We start from the raw sequence: 12,588 nt of genomic DNA, 5'->3' as shown, positions 1-12,588 counted from the left end.
AACACGTCCTCACGACGCGTTTCTCGGGCGATGTGCCAAAATCGTTAAAATTGTCGTCTTTTCTAGAGAGAAAAGAGGCGGCCGCGTTGTGAAGATTTCGGGCGGCCGCGGAGGCTGACGGAGGGCCTTTGATTATCTCCGCCACCGGCAGGTTTACACACACACACGCACACACACACACACACACACACACACCAACGAGCAAGAGGAAGCCAGCAATTACCAAGTTGTTCCCAGTCGATACGTAGTAGGTGGCAGCATGCGGTGCTCACCGGTGATCTATCCGCGACTGGTTCTCTAGGCCGAAGGAAGTCTCGATAGGAGGCTGGTTGAAAGACACACATCCAGCCTGATTGGACTCTAATCCTACCTTAGAATCCAGGAAGTACCTCGAGCCACAGCGGTACAAGCCAGGTACAAAGTTCAGATTGCGACGCCACCAAAATCCTCTTGACTAGGAATACTACGCACGAACACTGCGCCTTCGGTACCTCAGCGGACAGACGAAGACTGTAATTTCCGATTGGTCATCCTCATCTTGGGTGCCCTAGGTCGAGCAGCTTGGTCATCTCCATGGCTAGCTCCAGGTCTGACCCGGCCGATTCGGAGATTTCGCGACCTGAATGCTGGGAGAGTCGTGATGCGAATCCTAAATGACATGGATGAGATGGGAGACGCCTTGTCTCGTCATCTTTGGCCATCCAGCCCGCCGAGTATCACAAGTCGATGCTAGAGGAGGGAGCGCAATCTAGATCCAGCCAGCCCTTTGGGATGGCTGGTCGGCGGTCGAATCAGCCTACCTGCAGGTAGCAGTCACGCATCGCTTCTCCGCTTCTTGCACACACACAGGTCCTGGGAGCACGCCGTTGGGCAGGTCTCGCTCATTGGCACGCATGTGCAAGCACGCAAAGAAGGCCTTCACAAGATTCCTCGGGCCCTCGTGGATGAGGTACCAGGCCTGTAGGCATGCTGACCGCTCAGGGCGCATCCTTACCTACTACTTGCCAAAAGAGGTCTTATGGTATCTAGACCTCAACCTCAACGTTAGCCCTCCTGCATGCGACTGGTCTGACTCGCGCTTACAAACTGGCATAGATCTTATGACACAAGGACCAGATAACCTTTACCCTGGCACCTCTTTGGACACCAACAGCCCTGCAGCTACCTGCTACCCGCTGCAGTGACTATGCATCCTAGGACCGACCCCTGCTTGCGGCAAGCTCCCACAGCATCCCGCCCGCAGAGCTCACCATCGGCTTAACGCAAGCCTCGTCACAGCCAGGTGTGACAATGACCAACAGCAGAAAGATGAAAGTAAAAGAAAAGGGTGTGTGAGGGGGGGGGGGCCGTCGCGTGCATGCCTATCGCATCCTTCGCTCGCTTCTCGCCGCATCGAAATGATACGCACTAGTCGTCGAGAGCCGAAAGGTCCGGACCCTCGCTCGGCAGCCCGGAACCGGGGGTTCCCACAGGTCTCGTGCAGGAGCAGAGAGGCCTGGACCTTGAGCGACACAGTCATCTTGGAAAGCCCCGCGCCTGACGACCCCACGGCAGTTGCAGACGCCATCGTACGATCACCACAGTACCACACACACACACACACACACACACTCACTTCACTCTCTTTCTCTCTCACTCCCAGCCCAAGGAGAGGGGGCGTGCTGGGTCTCGACTGTCTGCTAACCACGCGGGCGCGTTTCATGTTGAGTGCTCCCTCCAGCTCCGTCAGCTCCATACTACCATGTGATGTGGAACTGCGTCAGTCTGGATTTCAGTTTTGCTTGAATGGGTTGTTGGCGCTCCTGTTTGAAGAGCTTCAAGAGAAAGCACGAGGCGATGGGAAGGCTCCGGTACGTCAAGACTAACGATGGTTTTAAGGCTGATTGATAGGTACTTGGGCGCGGCAGTGCGCCTCCTTGAGAAGAGGGAGGGGGGAGGGGACTGTAACATAGCAGCAGCCTCTCAACCCTTGTGGGCCATCCTGGAGCTCACCGCAAGGTATCGACTATGCAGGCTCTCCCCATCTTGTGCGGTGCGGAGAGCGAGATAGGTGACATCGCGGCCACGGCATGATACCCCTTCGAGTTCGACTTAGAAGTTCCACTCCCCATGCGGCTGCACTGTTGCGCCGTGGTTGGCCCGCTTGCTGCTCAGTATCTGCAGCAAAATGCAAGGGCATGCAAGACACCCCACACAAAGCTTTAGCGGTATGCATACTGTAGTCGTACCATCTGACTACGTACCGGGCTCAACAGCACGGACCCCAAAGCCTACCTATAGCAGAGGCCATGGCGTTTTCTCACACACCATCACCATTGATTATTACGTTGCGGCCCAACGAAGCACAGCTGCGGGCATCAGGCCTCAAAACACATCTCTACGGTTGCCAGGAATCGCCTCCAGAATCCGAGCGGAAACCCAATTACACCCACCATCCCATTATCTGGGAGCAGCAGCTCAGGTGAATCTCACGGTACGATGGTCAAGTATCGTCATCACAACCGACAGGACAGGGAGGTAGTCGTAGGTACCCCGGGGTACCCACACGGCCTAGGGTAGCTTCGCAGCTGCACGATACCAGCCACACACGCTTCCTTCTCTGTCTCTCTCTCTCTCTCTCTCTCTCTCTCTCTCTCTCTCTCTCTCACAAACTTCCTGCAGAGCACGCATCCGCGCACATGCAATGCACGCCCATGGAGGATGTGACCCGTGGGACGAGCTGGGAGCCGCCGCAGCCGGGAAACATTCAAAACGGGCGCATAGTGATACGCTACTGGTAACATATGCAAAGTGTGAGGCATCTTCTGACTTGCGTTGACAAAAAGCTGGACCACACACCCTGCAGCGTATATACTCCTCGTTTTGTAAGAGACTCCAGCAGAGAGGACGTGCGAGAGGATATCATGCGGCCGACGATCTCGTCGTCACTCAACCGCAGCATGACATCTAGGAGCAAGGAAGAATCCAGATCGGCGCTGGGTTGCTGCTGCATGGGTGTGGGACTCCCGCACGTTACTCTATGGGGGGCCGGAAATCCTAATACATGTGCCTGACTTGCCCATTTTGAGTTCTTGGACCCGGCGCGGTGTCCTCGGGATACGGTGCATGGGTTTGTTCTCTTCTACTGATGGCTTTCCCGAAATGAAATGATCGAGTCCCTTTTGGTGACTTTGGAATTGGTGTGTTTGCATCACATCGGATACCAAACCCCATCAGGAGGACCATGCCGCGGGAAAAGGGAGTCCGCCTCTGCCAGATGTGAAGCTCGACGCAGCTGAAAGAAGAAGTACTGCACATTCGCAAGGTCCACCATCTGTGTGTGTCAGTTTCCTTTTTTTTTTTTTTCTGGGCGTTACGTCCACAGTATACCATACCAGAAAAGGAACAAGGTCGTCCATCTTTTGGATCTAGCAAACAGCAGCGATCGACATACAGGCTTGCGTACCTCTGCTGTGGCGCATGGAAGGCTGGTCCATCGAGTGCCACAGAGAAATCGGCCTCCGTACGGAGGTGGGCCATGCTTTTTTTGCTTGCGATACGACTATCTCGTGCGGCCGCGGCCACCGCTTCCGGTTATGGATGGTGGCAAGTCCCGAGCCCGAGTCCTCGGGATTTGGGACAGGTCAGAAAACATAACAGCAGCAAATCTGGAGATGAAGGTGAGAAGGAGTCTAGTTTCATCAACAGATGGCGAGCAAGGGGACGATCTTTACGCCCTCCCACTTCGCCTCATCGCTCGCCTCGTCCAAGAGCCAGGGCTGCTGGTTGGCTGGCTCAAGTTTGGCTGACATGCCGATCAATTGAGGTTGGGGACAAGACAGCTCAGGCAAAACCCTCGCCGCCGCCGCAAGAAGGCTCTATTTTGGATGCTATCTTGATGATGTAAAAATCGCCATGCGAGATGTGGCGTGTGTGTGGGCGCGTGCACGTGCACGTGCCTGTGTATGCATGTCGATGGAATCATTCTGCCTTCTTCTTTCTCTTCTCACACGAGGTGATCGACATATAAGATCATCGGCCTATGTTGCCCCCTCCCACCCTATCAGGGATGGCCCCGGTTGCGCACGCCGTTACATTGGTAAGTCCAACAGCCTCGCAAATCTATCCTTGCCCTGGACGATCAGATATACTATAGTATAGTACGTACTACCATGTAGTTACCTATCTATCCCTATGGTTACTATTATATTGGGGGGGGGGGAGGGGGAAGGGGAGGAGGAGGAGAAGGAGGAGGGGGCCGTGCTTCCGGAATGGGAAGGTTGATGTGATCTTGCTTTTTTCCCCCTTCCCTCTTCAGTTCGTATTATTCCCTGAAAAGACCAAAAGAAAAGAAAAAAAAGAAGACTCGAATGAAAATGAAAGGGAAAAAAAAAGTTGCCACTGTTTGCGTAACCATGATGTGTGGGCGGCAGTGAGATTAACCCTTGTATTGCTTTTTTCTCTCCGCCCTTTCGGGGCTGCTGCCTTTCCTGCTTGGTCGGTCCCGGTCCATCAATCGGTGGTCCGTATGAGGCTGAGGATGAGATGGAAGGGGTGTATGAATTTCAATCCCTCTTTCTTCTTCGGTCTGGTGAAAATCTATTCATGTTCCAAAAAAAGAAAGAGGAGAGCAGAAAAAGAAAGAAGAAGAAGGAGTTACATACATGGACCACAGAAGAAGCAGAGCAAATGATTCACGAACCAAAAAAAGGATTAGAGTGCTGCTGTCTCTACAGTATTGTTCCCCATTCCGTTGGTCTGGGACGGGGCCGGGACAAAGAAAAAAATAAGAAAATAAAAAGGAAAACAAAATTAAAGCACAGATGGCCGCCCCCACCCCCCATTCCCATCCCCCTGCCTCCCCCCCAGAAACTAAGCCTGGGTCGATGTATGTATGATGCATGCGAGTGCGTCTTGATATTTCCCACCACCGTCTTTGTGCTATCTCCCAGACGCCGTGCAGGAAGGAAAAGATATAGGAAAATTCAAGTGTGCCAAAAAAGTCATGGGGAAGTTCCTACACACGCCTGCCCCGACCCTCCTCCCACCATTTCCATCCTCTCTTCCCGCCCCGGGCACCGCTTTCAACTCAAATAGGACAGCTGAATATCTTCGCACCCCCCTACCAAGACTATCCCCTGTCCCCTCCAAAGCAAGTATCCCAATTTGTCGATTACGTCTTGCTTCTTTCTTCCCCCCTTCCCTCCCTTTCTTGCTTTTTTCTTCTTCTTTCTGCTTTGCCCTCTTCTCCAACAAGAACCATCACAAGACCATAAAAGCTTGGCGTCGAGTCAGTGGAGAAAAGGGTACAATTTTAAGCCCAAACTTGACCGTCCAGGCTCAAAAGTCAGCGTGGTCGTCGTTTTCAATTTCTTCTTCTTCTTTGGATCGAAAGTTCGCTGGAAGGAGTCGTACAAGCAGGGGGGGGGGGCGAGAGATATAGAGAGAGCCGGAAAAAAGTAGAGGGTATGTCTTAATATGTGTGTGTGTGTGTCGTGAAACTAGGCCGTGATTTCGTGTGACCAATCTGAAAACCTGCCAAAAAAAGAAACCGTGTATGCCGTTCCCTCCAAACACAACCCCAACTGCCAAGTCTATATAGAGGTAAAAGAAAACGAACAAGAGATGAAATAGAGAAACCCACTCCCAAAAAGTAACAGAATTAGAGAGAGCGAAAATGACGCAAGGATTCGTGACAAAGAAAAGCTTTCTGAGATCAAGGAGAGTATGGGAAGGAATGTGTAGTGCGAGTGGGTCAGTGGAGTTTGGGTATCTCAAGCATTATGAACCGCCTGGCCTGTTTTTCCTTCTCCGCAATTTGACAATTTTTCTCCTTCCAAAAAAAGACAAGATGACCTCGAGAGTGATTTTAGGTTCAATATGCGGGTGTCGTGGCGACAGTATAGCCAGGTCCCCCATTATTGAAGCTGTTGACCATAGACGGTATTCGAAGGCTCGCCAGGTTGGTGTTGGTAGACAGCGCTGGGTGGTTCGGCAGCGTGGGGCTGCGAGTAAACGTTGGTGTCCTCTGCAGAAGCTGATACTCCTGGAGAGGACGCTGATTGCTATAAGCTCTCGCCCACGCCTCCTATCAGCTGCGCAGCTCTTTCCCGGCACGCAGTGGGCGTGAAGCCGGTTCCGACCTTGTTGGCCACGATGCGCCACTTCTCGTTCTCGTAATCTTGAAGAGCTGCGTGTAATTTTTGGTCCTGGTGGGAGAGCGTCAGTTGATTGCTGAGAGCCTCTTTCTAATCTAGCCAAAGAAAAATTGTGGGTTTTTTTTTGGGGGGGGGGGGGGTTGGGGAGGGATGACAAAAAAAAAAAAAAAAAAACTCACCGTCTCGTCTGTCCACTGTGTGGTCTTTGCTTTAAGTTTTGTGCAGTAGCGCACCTGAAGTGTGCCGCTCGAACGACCAGGGAAGAAATCCGCAATCTGTTTCCACGTGAGGCTTTTGTTCTCCTTGAGGTCTATGAGCAACTGGTCGTCCTCGGGCGTGAACTTGAGCTTTGGCCCTCTTGGCCTTGGTGCCGGTGCCGGCATCCCTTCCTGTCCTACCACACTCGGCGCACCTCCACTAGCTCCCCCATCGTCCCTTCGCATCATCTTGGAGGGCGGCCCAGTGTCTGGCAGGCGATGGTGGTGATGCGTAGGATGGGCGCTGCCGGTGGCCTGGGCGTAGGCGGCGCTGAGTGGAGTCTGCTGCATCGACTCGATGTCTGACTGGTCGAGGTCTGGCATGCCGTGGACGGAAAGGTTGAGGTCGTCAGGTCTCGACCGCTTCACCCCAGGGCTGGGGCCTGGCGCGAGGGAGGGATACAGAGGCGAGACGACGGAATGGGGAGACGGTCCCGGCCCGCCAAAGTGCGACGGCCCAGGATGGGACAAGCGATGACCAGGGTGTCCGCCCATCTGCCCAGGGTCCATGAGGACGGGCACTGCTCGGTGCGCAGACGGGTGGTGATGCTGCTGCTGCTGCTGCTGCATGGTCGTGTAGTGGGTCTCTGTTGGGCTCTCATGAAGAATAGACGCGCCCGTGTGGTGCAACGAGGCCCTGTGGTGGTGGTGGGGGTGGGGGGCGCCGTATCCGTGAGGCTGATCGGCCGGATGCGAGTCCTGTGGTGAGTAGTCGACATTGTAGTCTGCTCCTAGTCGGTAGTTGCCCGCCAGCGTGTCTACAGAGCATGGGTTCCGCCAGAGCGAACCGCTCTGGCTGGGAGCCGGAATCTGTATGGAGAGAATTTGTCTGTTTGGAGCCCCGTAGGGCTGCCTGGGAGTCGTGGTGAAAAAGAGCCCTTCGGCTGAGCGGGCGCAAGTCTCGCCTTAGTATGGACGGGATTCTGCGCGGGCTATGCTGGATTGGCACCGGTGCTGCTAAGACAGCAGCCGAGTACATGTGTCGGCGGGCGTGCTGATGGCGGATGTTGCCGGTAGGTTCGTTGGGTATATATCAGCACAGTCGAGAGAACTATTATGGTTCGCTCCTCGCTCTGGTTGGGGTTCAGGCGTGCGAGTGATAGCTTTGGCGGTCGGTGATGACAAAGGCTGGGGAGGTACCCCTTCCTCTGCTTCTGTTTCGCTGCTGCTTCTTCTTCTTCTTTTCTTCAACAGCCCACACACACACTCTCACTCTCACACAAACGTACACAGCCCTTCCTATGCTACCATCTCCCAACCACGCTGATCCGATGAAGAGAGGGGGGGGGGGGGAATTTCAATCTCTTTCTGCGCGCTGTCCAGTGTATATCTTTCGTCTCTGGGTATTGGGCTGGGCCAGCAGGGCCACTGTAACAGTATGGGGCTGGGTGGTTTTATTTCGAATCTTTTCTTCTTCTTCTTCCCTTTGTTGTATAGGAGGGGAGGGACTTGTTGGTGTGCCGTCCAGTTGGTTGAAGTCCGGTAGTCGTGTGGAAGTTGAAAAAAGTTCTAGCAGGATGTGGATGCCGAGGGGAGGTACCTTCTTATGGCTCTCTGCATGCCAACAGGGAAGCTCCCATGCGATCTGCCACAAGGTAAGGTACGCGGTACTGTTCCTGGACCAGTGCGGAGACTCGAGTGACCTCTGGCCCAGCAGAAAACGGCAGCATAATTTGGGGATCTCATGCCTTGGCCGAGTCACTAGACATCGACACGAGACCCCGGTCCTCTGAGGCGAGTGACGCACTGGGATGCTGTGGCACACCCTGTCGACGAGCTCCAGATTTGATGGGCAGGGGGGACCTGGCCCGCCCAGAGAGCTCCTCGGGATGACCAGCAGGACCACCTAACCACAACGAGGGGAGTACCGTGGGAGCGGGATAGAGAGTGGATTTGGGGGGGGGGGGGTGTGGGTGGGTGGGTGTGGGTGTGTGGGCAGAAACGGGCTCGCGACCCTGCCGAAGCCTCAGGAGCTGGCACAGCAGATTGGAGAGCTGAAACGGGCAGAGCCATACCGTCCGAGAGAGGAGAGAGAAGGGGGGCAGAAAAGAGAGACAGGAGAGGGAGAAGAAACAGATAGAGAGGAGACACGCACTCTCTCTCCCCTTCTCTCACACAAGGCAGCATGACAGCCAGAGAATCCAGCTCCAGGATATGGTTCCATACAACGGGCAAGCCCTGCCTGCTTAGAGAGAATGGGAGGGGGGGGGTGTGTGCGCATGTGTGCCTCTCTCTGCAGGTTGCTTGCGTGAGCAGAGAAAAAAAAAACCCCAAAAAAAACCCCAAAAAAGAGAAAAAGGTACTAACTAGGCTATAGGGGGCATGGAATGGTGAATTCAAAAACAAGGGTACCTCGCTGTCCACCGCCGCTGGGCTGGGCGTGTGAGAAGGAGGATGGGTTGGGGGGGGGGGGGGAGGGCATGGAGGGATCGCGAGAAGGTGACAAGGGCGACCAGGTGGGTAGCGAACCAACCATGAGGTACTCGAGGGTACATCAGCGTGGTTGCGGTACTTTGCTCTGACCCGCGCCAGGTCCCCTTCAAGAGGCGAGGCGGGGTTCCTCGATAGAAACAGGGCAGAGGCGACCAGAGTCAGAGCTCCCGCCGCTCTGCGAGGGGAGGGGGTATATCTGACCCAGGGGGGCCTATAGGACAGGACGAGGGAAGAATGAGGAGTGGTCCTCCCTCATACGCCATAGGGCGTTGTGTACGCCGTAGCAGGGTATGCAGTACAATAGTACATTGTACCGTAATAGTAGTGGCAGCAGCAGCAGCAGCAAGCCATGTATCCATGGCATTAGTGATCCCAGATTGCCGAAGCACCGAAAAAGGAAAACGGAAGAAAAAACAGAAAAATTAAAAACGAGATAAGTCATGCCAGGAAATAAGGCTCAGGCCGAAATGTGGCACTGACGCCCCAACTCGTCCAGTTTAGACGCGCGCGCCCGTCTTTGGTCCGCTGAGCTGACGGCATCCTCCTAGTCCTCCTCCTCTTCGATTGTCGTTTCTTGTGGAGATCTTCTGTTTAATCGAGTCAAAGTCGACCGACCGACCATGCGTCCATGCCGCGCCCAAGAACGCATATGACAGCTTCCGTGCCCAGAAACAAGCCCCGAGGGGAAAAGGGCCGCAATCCACTCGAGATTGTAATTTCAAGCAAAGGAGATGCAAAGCACAGTCGGCTGGACCGAGTTCCTGCGAGCGAGGGCGAAGAAAGGGGGCGCAACAACCGCCGCAAGATGTGCGGGCTGAAAGGGACCCAAGACCCAGCACGGGCCAACCATGTACTGTAGAAGAGAGGACCTGGACGGGGGACGGGGTCATTCTGCGACCGGAGCTTCAGAGATGCGGCTGTTGGGTGGTGTCAACCCGATGGCGCGAACTCTGGCAAGGCTAGGTTGTTCCCGCAAATCTGAGCGTTGTTTCCATGAGCCCCAGTTGGGATGGCATGCATATCCATGCCGACCACCCCCCCCCCCTTGGATCATGGTCCATTTGGTGGTGATGCTTGACGGCTTATCACACAGTTTGGGCACGCCGGGAACCCACACGAGACTGTCCCAAGAGGCAGATCTTTCCTTGCTTTTCTCGAGCGTGTGTGGTGGCGCATATGGTCCATCATCTATCCTCGCCTCCTTCGTCGTCGTCGTCGACAAGAGTAGATACGACGCGGCTGGGGAAGAGGGTGGTCAACGCCGGAGAAAATGCAGGGACAGGTTACCCTTGCAGTATCGGCCATCCCAAGATTGCGCGATTCAATGCCTCTGGGGATCCGCAGCGGGCAATTCCATCCTTCAAAGGGGCTTTTTTCTTTCTTTCCTGCTCAGGTGCCGGCCGCCCTGGGTTGCACAGGGCGAGTAGCGCTCACGACATCTTGTGGCCCCCCCCCTTCCCCCTCTCCCCCCCCCAGCAACCATACATGAATGTGGGTGTATCTTGAGCCGTGAGACGTGCCGCATGGCTGTCGCGAACGAATGATTTGAGCGTGGCGCAGGCTCTGGTCACTGCTTGGTGATGCAGGCGACAGCTGACCTGGAAGCCGCCCCCGTCTCCCGGGGCTGCGCATAAAAATGCAAGGTGCTCTATGGGCCATGGCAATCAAAGCTCGATTATGCGACCCCCCAAACGGGCCTAGCTGGCGATGGGTCTAACCTTCTAGAAGGCGTCGAAGGAGCTTCTAGTGGCTCCTCTATCGGGAGCCGGCGCCTGGGCGATCAGCCAGAGTCCCTCCTCCTCTTCTGCAGCCCTTCAAGCCCGTACCGGCCTGTTGGGACCACAATCATTAGCCTTCTTACACGCGTAAGCTGAGCTGAGTACATGGGTTGTGTGTGTGTGTGTGTGTGTGTGTGTGTGTGTGTGCATTTTCGCACCCCCAGACCGTCCATGGACAAGGCGGCAGGCCCATGACTGGGCCTTCGGTCCCGGGGAGGCCAGGGAGTTGTTTCCTGCCCCGCGTCGAGATCCTGCAGGGACGGTTATCGCCTTGCGGGAATGACATGAGTAAGGGTCCTGGTTATGATGACGACGTAGGGCGCAAGCTCTGGGATGGATGTTTGTGGATTTGTCTTTCTTTCTGGCAGTAACAGCGTTCTCTCGCGGATTGCTGCTGGCGTCAAGTGTTGACGAGATGTTCAATCTGTGCATGCGAACTGTGTGTGTGAGTGAGAGCAAAGTGTGCACCATTGCTTTATGTCTTTTGTCTGTCTTTGACGCAAAAAAAGTTGTCCTGCAGAGTTGTATGGGATTTCGGCCAGCTGTTCCGGGCTGCCAGCGCACCAGCTGTCCAGAACAGACCCCAACACGGGTCCCGAGACATCCGTCGCGAGGTATCCCTTCTCCTCGAGTGGATCTACGCAGGCAGCACGACAGCAATTGGTGCAACCAACTTGATCCAATCGGCTGCTACGAGTGCAATCGCTGCCAGGCCCAGGTCGACGCGCGTGTGTATCTCGTTTTCGTGGGTGCATGGGCGGGTCGGTCAAAGGCACACGAGAAGCCTCCATGATGCAATAAACGGCCCAGCGTGCTTGACTTGACGATGGCATCGTCGTATAACGCAGTGTGGTCCAGGGTTCTGCATGAGCGATCGTCGCCCCACATCTCTGCATCTGGCCATGCGTCCCGACGCTCTTGAACGGACCTGCATGCCGCGTCTGGAGATCTCATGTCATCATCCTGCCCGCCTTTCTGGGCCCCCGGGCCTGAAGCCCTTCCCAGCGAAGCTCATAACCGACACACAGATAGCGCAGGTACAGCAAGCGGCCCCGGAGGCAGGACCCGCTGTGGGATAGCCGAGCAGGGTGACCTGACGATCATCTGGGCGTGTTCGCTGATAGTGTTGTGGGTGACGCGCCTTGCTTACGAGGACGACACCAATTTTACCAGTGTCGCGGGCGTCGTATGACGGCCTACCCCGTACATGCTTCGTTCTCGATATTAAAACAGAAAATGATCGCTTGATGCCTGGCAGGAAGATGTAATATAGGCATGCCCGTTGGTGGATTCGAAAACCGAGCGTGTCTTGTGTGGATGGTGGGGAATTCGATCATCAGGGCATGACAAGGGTGGGCAGTTTCTACCAGGCTCCCCCCCAGTCGCAGCTTCTAAAATAAACTCACCCTCTCTTTCCCTTCTCTGCTGATTTTTATCCAAGACAGAAACCACACGTATTAACAGACCAGCGCACGGACTTCTCATCTGTACATAGTACTTCCATATCAGTACAGTACATCATACGTGACTATAGTACTCGCTACGTACAGTACGTACCCTATCTGCCTGCCATCTTGGTGTGAGGATATATCGTCATAGGATATACTCAGCTCCCTCTCTTTCAATTCTTTTTTCTCTTTTGGGCCTTGGGGTGCCCCTCGACCCTGACCCACAGCTACCACAATTTGGTGATAGCATCGGGTTTTCAATTTTTCCCCCCTGCTTTGAAATACAACGGCACAACAAGTTTCTTTTTCGTGTTTTCGCCACCAGAACTACTATCGAGTCAGGCCTCTAAGCACGGATTCAGGGGCATCAAACACAGGGACTGAAACCAAAAAAGAAGAAGAAAGAAGAAAAAAAATTTACCACACCGAGTGTTTAGCCTTCCTAATTGAGGGGAGGGTCCTTGCCATATGATGTGAGTTTGTGAACTTTCTGAGGATCCTCGTCCATGGCAAGAGTGCCCAGGCACCGAGGCGT

General features: G+C 54.6%; 3 protein-coding genes across 3 annotated transcripts; 1 reads left to right on the top strand and 2 right to left on the bottom strand.

Moving 5' to 3' along the window:
- Positions 1 to 748: 748 nt before the first annotated feature.
- On the bottom strand, positions 749 to 1,519 carry M406DRAFT_325875 (uncharacterized protein; the record flags this gene model as incomplete). The annotated part of the gene is made up of 3 exons (XM_040920029.1): positions 749 to 796; positions 848 to 994; positions 1,409 to 1,519. 3 exons carry the CDS (start codon positions 1,517 to 1,519, stop codon positions 749 to 751), a joined length of 306 nt encoding a protein of 101 aa, XP_040781386.1.
- A 3,921-nt stretch (positions 1,520 to 5,440) lies between these two features.
- Positions 5,441 to 6,865, bottom strand: M406DRAFT_271614 (uncharacterized protein). Its single transcript, XM_040918117.1, has 2 exons — positions 6,317 to 6,865; positions 5,441 to 6,188 (listed from the first exon to the last, which is right to left on the bottom strand). The coding sequence occupies exons 1-2, from the start codon at positions 6,716 to 6,718 to the stop codon at positions 6,045 to 6,047; spliced, it is 546 nt and encodes a 181-aa protein (XP_040781385.1). The 5' UTR covers positions 6,719 to 6,865; the 3' UTR covers positions 5,441 to 6,044.
- Positions 6,847 to 7,977, top strand: M406DRAFT_320379 (uncharacterized protein). The gene has a single exon (XM_040919376.1). The coding sequence runs from the start codon at positions 6,941 to 6,943 to the stop codon at positions 7,100 to 7,102; it is 162 nt and encodes a 53-aa protein (XP_040781384.1). The 5' UTR covers positions 6,847 to 6,940; the 3' UTR covers positions 7,103 to 7,977.
- Positions 7,978 to 12,588: the final 4,611 nt, after the last annotated feature.

Source organism: Cryphonectria parasitica (assembly GCF_011745365.1).
Source record: "Cryphonectria parasitica EP155 unplaced genomic scaffold M406scaffold_1, whole genome shotgun sequence".
In the NCBI taxonomy this organism is placed as follows: domain Eukaryota; kingdom Fungi; phylum Ascomycota; class Sordariomycetes; order Diaporthales; family Cryphonectriaceae; genus Cryphonectria; species Cryphonectria parasitica.
This window is presented reverse-complemented; position numbering and strand designations above follow the sequence as displayed.